Source organism: Mycetomoellerius zeteki, unplaced genomic scaffold (assembly GCF_001594055.1).
Source record: "Mycetomoellerius zeteki isolate Tzet28-1 unplaced genomic scaffold, Tzet1.0 scaffold426, whole genome shotgun sequence".
Classification (NCBI taxonomy): domain Eukaryota; kingdom Metazoa; phylum Arthropoda; class Insecta; order Hymenoptera; family Formicidae; genus Mycetomoellerius; species Mycetomoellerius zeteki.
In genome coordinates this window covers 35822-51857 of record NW_017257421.1, presented here as the reverse complement: position 1 = coordinate 51857, position 16036 = coordinate 35822, and the positions used below count along the sequence as shown (strand labels likewise).

The 16036-nt window shown below is 34.1% G+C and overlaps 3 protein-coding genes across 4 annotated transcripts in view; 1 reads left to right on the top strand and 2 right to left on the bottom strand.

Annotated features, from left to right (window-relative positions):
* Positions 1-626: 626 nt before the first annotated feature.
* LOC108726479 (leukotriene A-4 hydrolase) lies at positions 627-4513 on the bottom strand. Its single transcript, XM_018454084.1, has 10 exons — positions 4471-4513; positions 3250-3291; positions 2723-2813; positions 2290-2409; positions 2171-2184; positions 1756-2054; positions 1194-1448; positions 941-1112; positions 824-887; positions 627-753 (listed from the first exon to the last, which is right to left on the bottom strand). Exons 1-10 carry the CDS (start codon positions 4511-4513, stop codon positions 627-629), a joined length of 1227 nt encoding a protein of 408 aa, XP_018309586.1.
* Positions 4514-6249: 1736 nt separating this feature from the next.
* On the bottom strand, positions 6250-14861 carry LOC108726514 (C2 domain-containing protein 5). Of its 2 annotated transcripts, XM_018454127.1 has the most exons (15): positions 14719-14861; positions 13841-14228; positions 13611-13751; positions 13190-13406; positions 12912-13037; positions 9954-12169; positions 9412-9561; positions 9076-9244; positions 8129-8936; positions 7724-8044; positions 7378-7576; positions 7047-7225; positions 6746-6871; positions 6518-6664; positions 6250-6439 (listed from the first exon to the last, which is right to left on the bottom strand). In XM_018454127.1, the coding sequence occupies exons 2-15, from the start codon at positions 14205-14207 to the stop codon at positions 6353-6355; spliced, it is 5253 nt and encodes a 1750-aa protein (XP_018309629.1). In that variant the 5' UTR covers positions 14208-14228; positions 14719-14861; the 3' UTR covers positions 6250-6352. The 2 variants fall into 2 exon arrangements, with proteins under 2 accessions (XP_018309629.1, XP_018309630.1); XM_018454128.1 differs by lacking the exons at positions 6250-6439; positions 6518-6664; positions 6746-6871; positions 7047-7225 and having other exon boundaries at positions 7443-7556.
* An 89-nt stretch (positions 14862-14950) lies between these two features.
* LOC108726515 (dnaJ homolog subfamily C member 11) overlaps positions 14951-16036 on the top strand; it is a 3834-nt gene continuing 2748 nt past the window's right edge. Inside the window, 4 exon segments of the mRNA XM_018454129.1 lie at positions 14951-15112; positions 15515-15644; positions 15902-16034; position 16036. The exon segment at position 16036 is cut by the window's right edge and continues 98 nt beyond it. Of these exon segments, the coding sequence (XP_018309631.1) occupies positions 15041-15112; positions 15515-15644; positions 15902-16034; position 16036 (336 nt within the window). The 5' untranslated portion in view covers positions 14951-15040.

The window sequence follows — 16036 nt, the reverse complement described above, 5'->3', positions numbered from 1 at the left end:
ATTCATTTCTTGTAAATCAACGCGTTACTTTATTCGTTACAAGTAACGAATCAAAGTAACTTGTTACAAATAATGAGTGACTTTTCTAATCCATTACAAGTAACAATTAACTTTACCAACTCTGGTACAACGTTATAAAAAATTTGTAACATCATTACCAAATCGTTATCATAACAAAGTGACGATAAGAAGTAACGGTGTTACAAGCAACGTGTACTTCCATTCCCTGATGTATACATTATATACATATACGATATATATATTTAACCTATACAGTATAGATTTTCAGAGGATGTCCTACGGATATCTAGAAAACGTTCTCTGAATAAAAGTGTTCTCAAGATATTTCGGATAAAGTGGGATAATATACATATATAATTATGTATATACATATATTTGCTATATAATTAATTGTTTCGTACCGATTTCGGTGATTCGATTTCAACTTATTTCGATTCCTTCATGATTTTGAACACCATCGTCAATTATTACATGCAAAATACGTTCGTTGAATAATTATTCATTTATATTCAAATTAATGTTAAGAATAGAAGCTAATTCTCCCACGGTTTCAGGAAGCATCTTGCTATTGTTCGCCTTAAAATATGAAATCACCAAGTCATCTATTAATTCATTATACAAATCGCGAAATAATGAGCAAGCTTTGGCGTACAGTAGTTGTAGGCAAAATTTAAAGTAGGTTTAACCATTTCCAACCATTTACTTTTGATGCATAAACGTAGCCAAAAAAATCTATAAAATACGTGTGCTTTATACTTAATTACAAATCAATTTAAATTTAGATAAGTATATATATTTATACCGTATTTCACAGTTCTGTAGGTCAATCGGAAATGTATGTTGTAGTAATTTTTCAATTGATAGGACTAAGAAGATGCGTATAAATAGGCAAAAAATTCTTCTCTTTTAATATCATTACTGCAAATTAACTTGTGAATCACACAAACCAATTTTTCCATAATTGTTTCTGCCACGATAAACTGTTCCGCTAAAAGGTGACATTCAATTACATTCATTACAGGATAATAATGAAATACAAATGATAAATCTAGTCCATCAAACCACATTCCCCAATTTATAGATCTTAATATCTAATAAAAACATAAAGATTATTATTCGTTGATCAATGAATTAAAACTGCGGAAATTCTAATTTATTTCCATAAAAAATACCTCTTCTTTCGTCCAAAAGTAACGATACAGGTGTTTTATCCAATTTTCAGTGTTTACACTTCTAAATTTAAATTCTTCTATATAAGATCTAAGATATGACTCAAAAACTGTTGGTCCACTTAAAGAATGTTGTAAATAATTTAAAAGCAAACATCTTCTTTCATAAGGCACATATTTTATGATGTCCTTGGGCAAATTATCTGTCGAATTGGGTATCAATTTTTGTAGAAAATCAGTGTTGCTATATAATTTTATCTGTAACAATAGTACAGTTTTAGTAAATAATGTAATAGAAATGCAAGCAAATCAGGGACAATATAAAGATATGTATATGCGCATATGTACGCATGTATGAGAATAACCAATAAACTTATAAAGTCTGTAAATCTATCATTTTATTAAAGTGTAAACGTGTGAAGTTAATTATTATAAATAAATAAATCAATCTATAAATAAATCAATCTATTCAAATATATTAAATAAATCAATCTATTAATAAATTAATCTATTCAAATATATATTTATTTTGACATTCTTTGTTTAAAAAAAATTATTAATTTACCATTTCTTTCAGATCGTTAAAGCCTTTCATTTCTAGAAACGTTTTCATTTCATTGTCAAACATAAGACCCATAATTTTCCGAAAAATGAATGTACTAAAACTTTTAGTTAACCACAAATGTTCGAAATGTTTACATGTAACTATATTTCCTGTCCAGTTCTGAGCAATGTTTCGAGCAATTGCACTCCTTATCAAAGAACGATCTCCATCAAGTACAGTCGATGACACGAATGCTACGCCAGGATATTCTATTTCGAATTCCGGAATATTTGGAGGAAGCACACATATGTTATATATACCTATAATTATGTTATTCTGAACAATAATTTTTGATAATGAAATCGATAATGAAATTTACAATGAGAAAACTCATTATACATATAAATTGATGTAAATAATTTAGTTGATATTTTACCGTCGAAATGTTTGCTATGCCGACCACACAATACTTCAGCAATTTGTAGTATGCATTCAACTGATTCAACTTCTATAAATGGGCCCTCATATATATTATTAATGATCTTTTCAACTCACAGCATAGTTCTTGGATTAAGTACTAATGAATTTAGTGAACCTACTACAATAATCATTGCATAGGAAGGGATTGGTATCGTTTGAGAGAATTCGTGTAAAGTGTATTGGTAAGATAATCCACTGCACTTTTCTGTTTTTTTCCAGATATTAGAACATTGAAAAATAATGGTGTAGTAATCTAAAAAATGCATATCAATAAAAATTAATTAAATAAGATAATCTTTTCATAATTTATATAGTTAAAACAGTTGTATATAAAAAGATATAAACGAATAATTATAAATTTATAATATGCTCATATTTTCTTCAATAACAAGTTATATAATGTCCACATTAATGATTTATTATTTTTGTTAATAATATATCAATAATAATCAATCGCTTCTGTGTTTAGATATATAAGTATATACAAAATGCAAATAATATTTGTTGCATTGATAGGTTCAATATTGCTGTACCGTTAAGAACATTACGTTGAAAATCCACAAATAATTCCAAATGAGTGTGAATTACAGCAGCAAACTCTTATAATTAAAAAGTTATAGAAATTAAAAAATATTCAAGTTTTTAGCAAGGATATACGAATAATAAACATAAGTACATGACAATAATATATAATAATTGAAAACAAAATCTCAGATACGGAGATATTTTAATATAATATTTTTATACTAGAAATGTTTTGACAATGTTATTCAACACATACTTTGTGCATTTAAAGGAGATACGCAGAATACTATAAGTCACTAAAAGTCGTGAAACATGTAACATGATTAAAATTGTAGATTATTAAAAACTTACACTATTAAAAAGATACGCGCAACAGTTACGACTTTTAGATATGCTAATGAATTCACAATCAAAAGATTTCCCGCAAATTATTTTTTAACAAAACATAAAAAATATAAATTTGAAATATTTATTACTATTCTTATGTGATTAATTAAATAATGAAAATACCTGGTCTTGCATAAGAATGCGGATCTCCAGGAGATAAAGATCCTGAAAATTATTGTGTTACTCTTTCTACGAGTAAGAATTAAAAATCGATCTTTACTTATACCATCAAATTTGATCCACGAACAATAACACTGCTCCTTCACCTTCCTCTCACTATACTCTATCTCCTGCCCGTCTTTCCGTGTGTAATAACATATTAGTTTGTTTATATTATAATATCGAATATTCAAAGGGATGACTTCCATATACTGTATAAACGATTGATTATGAATAATCAAATCCCTACAACCCATACAGCACAGAATTTCGCTAGCAATATCACTACAATAACACTGCAATGTTCTTGCAACATGCAATATTGCTGCAATGCTGCAGTATTGTTGTTGCAACTTTTGTGCTGTAAGGGAATAAAGTTTTTATTCATTTTAATTATAACACGCGCGCGGTTATTTTTTTATATGACAATTACATTATAATATAAACAATATTTAATAAAATAAGACGACAATTAAATTAAAGATACAATCAACCTAGACAATAAAAAGTGTCTAAAATCGGGTCATAAGACGTTTTTTACGTCTAAAAGATGATTTAAAAACGTCTTATGTCACAATTTTAGACTTTGTGTTGTTTGGGAAGTGTATACTTACTTCTGTTTCTCTTTTTTAAATATACTTTTTTAAATATACAATTAAATACGATGTAAACATAAATATATATTTTTACAATTAAGTACGATGTATGTAAATAATTGCAATTAAAAACATAATTTTAGATACGTACGATATTATTTTTATGCTGGTAACATTTTGAGTATTATGCTGTTTTAACGTATAATTTGAGCATTTAAGAAGACACGCAGGAAGCTGAAAGTCACAGTAAAAGTAGTGGAACAGTGAAACAAATTTAAAAAATTGTAGATAATTTTTAAAGATCTGAAGATACATGCAACAGTTGAATTTTTCAGACAATAAAATACAAAGTAGAAGAGCAGCGCCTACAAAGCACTAAAAAACGCTTATATGTACTTTTTTAAACGCTTTTTTAACGCTTTATAGGTGCCGTGTGCTGTAACTTGGGTGATAATTGGAAGATTCCTAGTGTTCTATTTATTTCAATAAAAGATAAAGAAAATAAATTTTAAATTTTGAATAGAATTTTTATTAATTTTATTAATAGTAATACAAAATTTTATTAATAGTAATTAAATAATTAAAATACCCGGTCTTGCATAAGAATACAGATCTCCAAGTGACAGAGCCATTTCAAAAGTTTTCTGTTAGCATTTCCCCCCCAATTAATTATTGAAAATAGATTTTTATACCACTTAATTGGACATAACACTGCTCTTTTTCCTTTTTTATTATTACTCCATCTTTTTACGTTTTGATGTGTTTAACGCAGTTTGTTTATTAAAAAAAAATGTATAACGCAAGAAAGGTCAAATATTTTTAAACATAATTTAATAGTGATAACAGAGAAAACAATAAGAGCTTGACTAGAGTTTGATCATCCGAATGGACATTTTGCTTCACAGTTAGGTAATATTGCGTAGTTATGGTTGATCAGGTAAATGAGATAAATACAATATATAAATTATTATGTCTTCAGATAGTATTAGATATTAGATATAGAAATCTTTATCTCAATACTTAAATCGTAAAATATAACATTTTTACATCATAATTCAACATGTTCGGTTATATAACGTTATTTGAGTAAAAAATGTACGTTTTGTTCGAGTACAATTGCAATAAATAACATTGTTACACAATTTATTCTTGAATACATATTCGAATAATTTCATAATTATCATTTTTTATTCTTTGGTTAATTTTACAATGGAAGAATGCTAATTAGCAATATGTATTTTTACAGAATGTGATCAATATAATTGAAAGAATTGAAAATATTAAATAAGCTTTATCATTTCATTATCGGCCACTCGTTTACTATCAACATGTTTTTAAATTAATAATTTCTTATAAACTTTTCATCATTTGTGTATTGATACTTTTTTTTAAGATTAACACAACCAAAGACACAAAGTATTAACAATCTAAGTGCACGGATTATTTTGTATTTAATTTTTGAAGGTGACAATCTTACTGTTTTATTAATTTCATAGATTTCGAGAAACCAAATTTGAGATCTGTTACCGCTAAGTCTGGTAGCAATATCCTGTATCAAGTAGAATATATTCTATACACGAAACTGTTTTTACACAGTTTTTGAAGGCACCTAGTTACCACAAAACTATATTTATTTCCGAAAAGGAAAAATTGCTTCGTTTTACGGCCTGCAGCCTTTAAGAGAATTCTAATATTATTTTTTTAAACTAAATTTAATCTTATGTTTTTCTTAAAATTTTTAAATATTTTCGAAAAAAAAAAACTTTTTAGAAAAACTTTCGAAAATTGTGCATTCTATAGATTAATATCCTATAGTCCTATATTTATGAAGTAGTCTGTCATTTATAGTACAATCGGCACAATTTATATATTTTTACAAAGTTCTACATAGTTATAATTATTAGTTTAAACTTTTTATGTGTAGAGAATTATTAGCTTTCCGATTGTCACCATCAATAACGGAGTACTTTGTGGTATAATTAACTAATTATTAAATTATTACAAAAAATTGAAAAGTATCATACAACTGGGAAAATTAATATTCTACACATTGAGCTATTTCATAAGGCAAGATATCCCTCTAGAGACACATGTATATATGTATATATAATTATGTTTAGTCATACAATAGATATTAAATATGTAAGATATTTTAAGTCTATAACAACAGGCTGATAGATTATATATCCTTTATCATATTTCATTACGTCTATTGTATTAATTCATAAAGAAAATATTTTAAATATAAGTATCGGATCTTTCCTTTTTTGTACAATAAATTAGTAATAAATAACAATATCAATTGTTACGAAGAGACATTTTAAGATTAGGCATTGTGTAATGCAGTAAAAATCTCAGAATCGATAATACGATTCTATAATACAATTAATATTGGCAAATATTTAGTCACACCATTAATTGCCGTCGTATTAAATAGTCGTTCATGGCGGCGCCGAATGTGGGGGTTGGGGTCAGCAATTTGAGACAGCACTGTGTTTTTCATCCGCATAATAAGATACTGTTACAACGTCGCCACCCACGTTAATGAGACATTGACCCTGGAAATATATTTTTTTCTAAAATATGCAACAAGTATGGGAATGTGCTTGCACGTTAAATAATATATTTTTACTAACTTGATTTTTGTGAGGGCTGTGAAGAAGCACACACTGCGTCATAAAGAATGCTACCATTGCATTACCGCCTAATGCCGTAATGTGCGCGCGAACAATCGCCAAAACTTCCATTACGAAACTGTGGGTAAAACCACTCAATCCACCATTCTATAACATCATCAAGATTGTTACCGTTATATTTTATAACACTTCGTCGAGAATAATTACTATGGATTCTACAAAATTTACCTCCCGTATCGATGTACTTTCGCGAATGAAAAAGAAATTTAGATTGCCTTGATATCTCTCTATTCTTCCACCTGGTAGATAAGATAAAGGCGTTATGTCCACGCCATATCTTCCTTTCAAAGGCACCTATAATGAATTAAGATATGAAAAAAAAGTCATATTATTCATGCTTAGCATTTACCATAAATTTAAAGGCAGAAGTTGAGAGGAAATGATAACCCATGATAACAAGTACAAATATTAAGTTAATATGCATATATAAAATAACATATATATATTTATTTAAAAGAAAAATTCTTACATGTTTACGTCTATGACTGGTGAATGATTTTATACGCAAAGGTGAGCGTGGTCTGGGCTTTTGTATTACAGGGGTACCACTTAATGTAGGATTTCCCGCACAAGTACGTGTTGCATTGTCGGATATAACATTGTTCTCTAGATGATCCTCGTCTAAGCTGAATATCATATCACTGTCCTCTGGTATAAGAAATAAAAAAAATAAAAGAATTAATCTTTCCCTTGAAATATACATTAACGACAGCATAATCATAAATTATAATATAAAATCCGATAATTTCTGATAAAAATGAAAAAGTAATTTGTAAACAGAGAACTGTTTCAAAAAGTACCTGATTTTCTCACTTGATCCTTACTCAAAGAACGACACACAATTTTTCTTTTATATTTATTCGTATTCAAAGGTTCCCCTAAGCCAAGTGCCATACCAACAACAGTAAGTTGTATCTCGTCTTGTTCGGGTACTGCTACTTTAAACTGCATATCGCACAGCGCACATGGAACCATCCGTCTTAATTTAAAATATAAGGACTAAAATAAAATGAAAAACATTTTACTAAAGTGAAAATACTTCCTTTCCGCGAAACATATTTTCAATTATAAGTAAACACACGCGAACAAATGTACTCCAAAGTGAAGACGTTTTCTACGAAACATTTTAGAGATGAAAAATCGTACCTGAAGTAATCTAGCAAAATATTTCGATGGCATCGACGCGAATTGTCCCATAGGAATTTTTGCCCTTGAGATTTGCGTGAACATTTGTAAATTCCTGACAATTTCTAAATCTTCGAGGCCAGGTATGGTCTGTGTGTTAACGACGTGGAAATCATCGGGTGGTCTGTTGTCCATTAACGACGATATTCGATCCATATCCTCGATGTCATCCACTTCCAAGACACACGCATCGCGAGTACCCAATCCAAGATCGAGTTCCGGCAAATCCTCATCTGATTCGTCTGTATCAGAAGTACTCGGAATGCGTCCATTTTCGACTTCCTACAATCGCGTCACGATTATAATTAACGATCAAACTCTAGGATGATATTCTCTGAAATGAAAACGGTGCTAAGTCCCACATACGTTGACTCCGATAGGTTTCAGACGATAAAACTCTCTATTCTTCTTCACCGTTTCTACGATAGACTTTTGCATTTCCCCCAACTGCTCCTCGTTGTGCCACGAATTACCAGACGCTATTTGCGGGATGGTGGGTGGCGGTAAAGCCGTCAAATAAATTGCGGTGCCTACCGCCATTCCGATTATAAATCGTTCGCCCACGGAAACCTGCAATCTGAGACCGAAGACCGCGTTCATGCCCTTGATCTTGAGCTTATTTAACAATAAACTATGTAGCTCGTATTCCAAGAATGGCAGACAATCAGATATCTCCTTTGCGTTCAATTCGCCCCGCAGGTCCTTCTTGCTTTTACACACAGTCGCTTGAATGAAGCAGCCCCTTCCAGTCATCGGTATATTTGCGGGCACTTCTATGGTGGTGAACATCACATCCGGGACTTTGGCACGTTTGCATATGGCACATTTTGATACGTTGACTCTAAATGGCACGCTACCCTCGCTATAAGGGAGATGGCACAGGTTGCATCGCAATTGAGACTGGCCACAGGAACCCTCGTGATCGTTGCTCTCGGAAGAATGTTTGCATATCTTCCCATTTTGCCGTTCCGAATGAGTCACGACGGATGCGTCGCCATCGACTCTCTCCGTCTTCATCGCTACGGACTTTTGCTGGCTCTTTTCCGAATCCACGGCAGCCGCAGGTACACTTTGTTGAACTTTATTCAGAACGACGCCGTCCGAATCTTGACCAGAATTATGAAAATTTATGACTGCCGCGGTACCAGAAGCACTAAGCACGCATACGTCGTCACTGTAAAAAAAATTGCACGCACATTGTTGATACAAGGGGATACCAGAAAGAATTAAAACCTTACATGAAACTATTGTTCTTATTTAAAAAAGTTCGTGTCTTGTGATAATAAGACATGTAATAAATATAAAGTTCTTACCATATACTGGTTTCTTCTTTGTAGCCTATAACAACGTTGCAAGCTAACGCTCTCGCATGCGACCTAACTTCCATTCTAATTTCGGTCCACCACGAATCACGGCCCTCCGGCTCCTCCAGATTACTTATCCTCTCGAGTAATTTTACCGACTTCGAGCTCACTAGACCACCTGTTCCATCATGCATATAATTCAGTTCATTATTATTTAATTTTTACACAAACTTTTATATTTTTAAGTGAATCAATTAGATTTATTTATCATTGTAAAAGACCGAATATATATGGTGTCTCATGTTGAAGTAATCTTGAAGACGCGTATTTAATAAACTTAATTACCTATATGTAATATGAAGCCAGGTGGATAATGTTGCATAGTGATAAATGGGTACTCTAACATTTCCAACGTGTCTTGATTCATAGGTCTGACGACCGCAGTCGGTGTCCTTAAAGGTCCTGCTATCGATCTGTCACTGCCGAGAGAGTTACCTGAGATACGAATGTAAACTTTTCACCTTTTTCTCTTCCTTTTTAATCACAAATCTTTATAACTGAAGTTCTAACTAAATCCTATACATCTAAATCCCAAACATCAGTAATATATGTATGATTTCATTTGTAGACTACAATTTATCTTTCATAAAACAAAAATCAAAATAGAGATTAAAAGAAACAAACAATCTTTTAATTGTCACTGCCAAGAGAGTTACCTGAGACAGAAAATGTAATCTTTTCACCCTTTCCTCTCCCTTTTTAATCAAATCTTTATAACTAAAGTTCTAACAAGAAAGAAAGAATCTTTTAATTTTGATCGTGCAATAATCGTAGTATAATTTCTACGTATAAATTTATCTTATTCTTTGCTGAGAGGAATAATATACCTTTAGGAGTAACGCTCAGGTCGGAATCACTCGATCTCCGGTGAAGCGGCACGTTGGCGAGCGTCCTGGTCGCCGGTGATTGGGACATTTTCGGGGCCATCGTGGGGACGGCCGGAAGCGGACAAGATGGACTGACCGACGTTTCGTCTTGCTGCCTAAGATCGGGAGAAGGATGGGACACACGCGAGTTGTAAGTCATATTAGCATTGTTAGTGGGCATAGCGCAATCAATATGACATGATGTTTTTTCTAGATTACAGGCGCAACTGACAGACATCGCGGATACCGCGTCGAATTTCCTGCGGCCGCTCCTCGGCGACTTTCCCGAGGTTCCGGATGAACCGTCATGCGGACGGTGAAACGCAGGAGATGGAGATAGGCGCGTACGGTCGGTTAAATTAACGAGAGAGGAGCCGCAGGAACGAGAGGTGACATGGGGAATCGGATGCTGATCTGAGGAAAGGCGATCAGGAATCGAGCGAATGCGAGGAACGCGAAGAAAAACGTCCTTTTTGTGACGTCTGTGCGACGAACGTCTTCTCGTGGATGCGCCGTCGAAAGGAAACTTGTCAAACGAATTCCTTGACTTTCTCGAGTCCTTGCGGGACACTTTCCTCTCGAGCTTTCTCTTCTTGCTCCCTACAGTTCTTTTACTGTGAAACGTGGATACCATCATTTTCGTGTCGATCAGCTTGATTAGATCGCTTATGCATCTCCGTCTCTCGATGGTCGCCATCGCGCGAGCTTCTTCGTTCGATAAGCTGGTCGTCGTACGCAGTAAATTGATGGCCGGATCGTTTTTCTCCTTGTTTGCATTCATGTGATCCTCCGATCCTTCAGTGCGAGAAGGAGACTCAAGTCTCTGTGCCGATAAATCTCGTTCACATTTCGTTAAATAAACACGATGTGTCTCGGGAACTGACGACGTGGATATAACATTGCTATGCCGCTTATCATTCTCCATTTCTAAATGTTTTTTATGCTTGTTTTCAAAAGTGTTGGACACTTGTCTTAAGTTATCGATCTCTTGATTATCAGAATGAGATAATTTTGAAGTAAAGATATTGGCCTCGGTTAGAACGTACGAATTTGTAAAATCGGGCTGACTTTCGCTATTCGAGAATCCGGACGCGTCGATCGATGTGTCCGAGTCTATGCTGTCTTGAGTGTCCACGGTGATTATGGGGATCGTATCGTTTCGTACGATGTCTTCCGTGCTCGCTAAATTTGGACTTGATGTTGAACGATTCGTCGCTACGTTCGATTTCATCTGCAGGGTAGAATCCGTGCAGCTTTCCGCGCTGGAGTGCGTGATGGGAATTCTCTCCTGGAGGCTCGACGAGTCCTCCGCTTTGTCGGAGTCTCTGTCGATCGAATATCTCGAATCGTTCAAGATATTGTAGCTCGTGGTGTCTTCCGACAATTCGTCATCTGTGGAATTACCATCATCGAAGGAGGACATCTCCGTTTCATCGATCAAGGACGCGATATCCTGTTTCTGCTCCTCGCTCTGAACGTTGCTATCTATATTTTCACGAGGACTTTCTCTACAGCGTGTTTCTTTCTTTATCTCCTCGTTGGGTTGTTCCTCGCTGGGAAAAATTGAAACAGGATCAGTATTTTTTATATTTTCCAGAGACAAGTTATGTATAGATCCAATCAGTAACGCAGCCATTATCCCACCGGTCTTGGTTTCTTTGGGATTTCTATCCATCTCGGGATCCATGGCGAACGAACTGATCGTATTGGTTTCAGAATCGGACTTCGCGGCAGAGTGATTCTCTTCGCCGACCGAGTCAAATTTACTACGCAGGTGTTTGATTTGCTTGGAGAGACGATTTTTCGGCGATTCCTCCGGCGTTAGTATAGAGCGTATAGACCTCACTGTCTCATCGATTAAATTCCGGCTAATTTCCGGAGACGGAGTGACATCCGAACTGGATGCGGTTATCCTTAGACTCACCATGCTCGATGTGTTGGATCGTAAAAAGGGAATACGCTTGACACGTTTCCTTCGCGTTCCAGCAAAATATCCAGGAGCTTTTGCAGCGCGTTCCAGGCGCGTTAGAGATGACGTAGACTGCATGTAAAACGGGAGATTTCTGTTCGTACGAATGGGATACGAAGCGGGAATTGAAATGGGGATGAACGGCGCGCTGTTGTCAGAATAACGTTCCGTTCGCGCTATTGTGCGTGAGGAAAGCGCAAATGCGATCCTATGCAAACGCATGAGGGTAGGGAACAAGAAGAAAAGTATCAATTAATTCGTGTACTTCCTAAAAAAAGTGCAATATAATTAAAAACAATGAGATGGACGATTTAATTCAAGCGATCAGGAAAAAATATATAGTAATTTAGAAGTTATTTTATGATTACGAGGAGTAAACGGTATAATAGAGTCTCTTTTTCAAAAATTGAACATAAAATTAAGTGCTTTAAAGAGATTGTAAAATGTGAAGCTGATTTTATTACGTAAAAAAGATTAGATTAAATTAGTAGATATGGAATTAAGAAAATATCTTAATATCAGTTGACTTGCCAATTCAGATATCAACGTTTTATTAACGACGATAAGCAATTTGATTGATCTATTCATAATATTGAAGTAACGAGAACCTAAATGAAAGATAATCAACATTTAATTGCAGATAAAATTAATTCCAATAAATTCGGATCGTCCATATCTATCTGCCGCATATTATTTTCAGCCACGGGAATAGAATGTCTCAGCCGTAAAATAGAAATAGCTATATTTCCTTGTACGAAATTCTCGAAATAGCTCGTTCGCGAGCGCCAACTTTATCGTGAATTATATGAGTTGGCGACACCTATTTAATTGGCTCGTACGATGCCAGACGGAATTGCGCGATAATCCATCATTTATCATCGAATGCGCAATTATATTTGGACAAGGACTGCACGGTAATTCATAACTGGATATGTAATAAAAGTACTTACTCCTCGATATTAATGCTGTCGCAAGGAAAACCGAGAACGTCATGCAATTTTACAAGCGTTACTGCAGTGCCTATACCTCTGGCAACGATACCGGATTCGCCTTCCAGATCGAAGTTTTGCAGATACCTGATGCCAAATATCGAATTATAAAATAAAATAGCAAGCATATATTTAGATACTAAAATGTCTTAAACAATCAATTTAATATTTATTTAAGTGATGTGATGAAATAATAAAAATAATTGAAAGTTTTTTTATAATAGAAAAATAAAATTTACCCAATCACAGCATTTCCACCAAGATCCAGCGCTTTTAATCCAATCTTTCTTTGGACCTCTCCGCTCAATTTAAAAAACAGAGTTTGCCGTGCCTCGTTTGATGCTCTAGGTGTTCTTATTTTATCAATCCACTTGTATTCCGGATCGTCACTAACTACAAGTTCTTCAACAAATCCATGTATCATTTGCGCATGATATCCATATGGTATATTAGGTGCTAAAATATATTTAAAATTGCAGATCTCAAAAATTTCTTTTAATAAACTTACACAAGTAACGTAAATATTAAATTTTGAAAGATAACAATTCAATAAAAAATGAATTACGAAATTAGGTATATTATATAAAATAAAATATCCTACATAATATTTACTTTTCTCTTGAAATTATCAGTATGTCTGTAAAAATTAAATATACTTACAGTAAAAAAATTGTACTCCACAGGATGACTGTCTGAACTTGTTAAAATCGGAGAACAACTCCACTTTAATGATAATATTAACTTCGCCGCGTATGCCATGCATTGTATCATATACAGGTATCCATCCAGTCATAACTGACCCTGTAAAAAAATATGCAAGACAAAGAGAAAACATTTGAAAAATATATGCAAAATGTATAAATGTATCTCTTATAGTATATATGTATCACCTTGAGAACCAGCAGTGGTATTTATAGCTGCCTCCAGGGTCCAAATATTTTTTACAGAAGGCAGCACACCAGGCAACAACAACGGATTCAGATTTATGTAAACTTTGCCTATTGCATCGTTGGCAGAGTACGTGTCATGGTCCATTAATCTGATTTGTAACGGTTCGTCTTGCAGCTCTGCATCGTCAACTTCAAATCTATACCATTCCGAGTTCCATTGCGGATTCAGGGACTTTCGGCACACGTCTGTCTTGTAAGTTACATTGCCAAATTTCAATTCCACGTAAGCGTCTGTCGTGTCGCCGGAACGGTCCATCACTGGCAGGTTGCGACCTGCCAATATCTTCACCTTTATTTTTCCAGGCATCGTGTTTGATCCTCAAGCAATCTATCCATAAAAATAGATTCACATTTACTTATCTGTGCATGTTAAGATAATTATTCAGTTTACATGAAACATTTATGATTATGTCATCTAAATTGAATAATTATTCATATTAATATAAAAAGAATATATTTATAATATTCAAATATAGAAATTATAATTTATAGATAAATTTATTGTAACACGTAATATATAAATATAAATTTATAATCAATTATTTTTTATCATCAAATATAAACATGTTATATTAAATATATTAAATATGTCTACAAATATGTACATCTTTACTTCTTTACACCAAGTAGTAGTTACACTTACACCTATTTAACAAACAACTTTTACGCTTTTACTAATTCTACTTATATGACATCTTATAAGGCTGAGTTAATACTTGAAAAATGCTTTCAAACTATATGTTATTTATTCGTAAAACCTGATACGTGGCAAAACTAAGAAAAATTCGTCGCAAATTTCGCTAGCAATGTTCGCTCACCATGTCCCGCATTTAGCTCGGCAATGACACTTCGCAAGTGATTCAATAACGAATAGCTTGTTTATGGGTAATCACATCTTCCCGATTTTCTCGCCCGACAATGCTCGACGATTAACCTCCCGATCTCTCTCGCTCCGGATCCCTCCAATCACTTCCGATTTCGGACAGCGGACTCCATCTAGTAGCATCCGGAGGAACCATACGTCCTACCGGCCCGTGTTGTCCCCTTTGCACGATAACCTATAAAAAGCTGAGAAAGAAACAGGTCGTCCGAGCTCACCGGAGACCCGTTGGCGCGCGTGCGAAATTCGCGGCTTTTAAAATGGACGACGAGACCGACCAGGAGACCACGATCGAGGACGACTACTACACGTTCCTGAACATCTCGAGAAACGTGAGAACGCCTCGACGATCCGTATGCAATTCACCCGGTTTCCCATGAGAGTAGAAATCGAGTCTCACGTACACCTTCCACGTGATACCTTCGTCTTCAGCACGCTGACGTAACGATGCTCCAAAGGATCCGTTTCCTCGCGACCGACGCGAGGAATCGCGGATAAATTAATTGGAAAGCGCGACGTCGATTCTGCCTCGCCAATCGCTCGTTCCTAACATATTATTTATCCTGCGACACAATTTTTCATTGCAGAACGCAAATCCGTTTGATCTTTGCATTACAAATGAGTGGATGTCATTTTAAATCTGTCCCTCTTTATCTTTTCTTTCATAAAAGCTACCTTTTAATTATGATGCAATCGTATAGTCTCTGCTGTAATGATTGCCTCTGATGTTCCAGGCTAGTCCTGAGGATATCAGCAATGCATATCGCAGACTTAGTAGACTCTACCATCCAGATAAGCACGTGGATCCAACTCTTAAAAAGGAAGCCGAGATTCTTTTTAATCGCACAAAGAAAGCTTATGAAGGTATATCACGATATACTTGATACGTACATATTTATATCAGAAGAATTTTGATTTAGAATTTATTTTATGTAGCTGATATCTTGCAATTATTTTTGTTATCTTTTTATCATTATTATTATAGCAAGTTATGAAATAAAATATTTAATTGACTACTTTATTTATTTGCAATATGAATTTTTGATCTTGCATTATGTGTACATTATATTGGTTTATTTGTTTAAATATGAATTTTGAATGTAAAATACTTGGTATTGTAGTGTTGAATGATCCACATCAAAGAGCGATTTATGACTCGCTGGGAATACGTGGATTGGAGACAGAAGGATGGGAAATAGTGCAGCGTACAAAAACGCCTCAAGAGATTCGCGAAGAATACGAGAGGCTGGCAAGGG

Coding starts and splice junctions, on each gene's coding strand:
- LOC108726514 (XM_018454127.1), bottom strand. CDS start 14,207: ATGCCTGGAAAAATAAAGGTGAAGATATTGGCAGGTCGCAACCTGCCA. Junction 12,170..12,911: donor GACAGCATTAATATCGAGGA/GTAAGTACTTTT, acceptor GCGTTTGCATAG/GATCGCATTTGCGCTTTCCT. Junction 7,226..7,377: donor GGATCAAGTGAGAAAATCAG/GTACTTTTTGAA, acceptor TTCTTATACCAG/AGGACAGTGATATGATATTC.
- LOC108726479 (XM_018454084.1), bottom strand. CDS start 4,513: ATGGCTCTGTCACTTGGAGATCTGTATTCTTATGCAAGACCGG. Junction 2,410..2,722: donor GCAATATTGAACCTATCAAT/GCAACAAATATT, acceptor AGAAAAGTGCAG/TGGATTATCTTACCAATACA. Junction 754..823: donor CTACAGAACTGTGAAATACG/GTATAAATATAT, acceptor CGTATTTTATAG/ATTTTTTTGGCTACGTTTAT.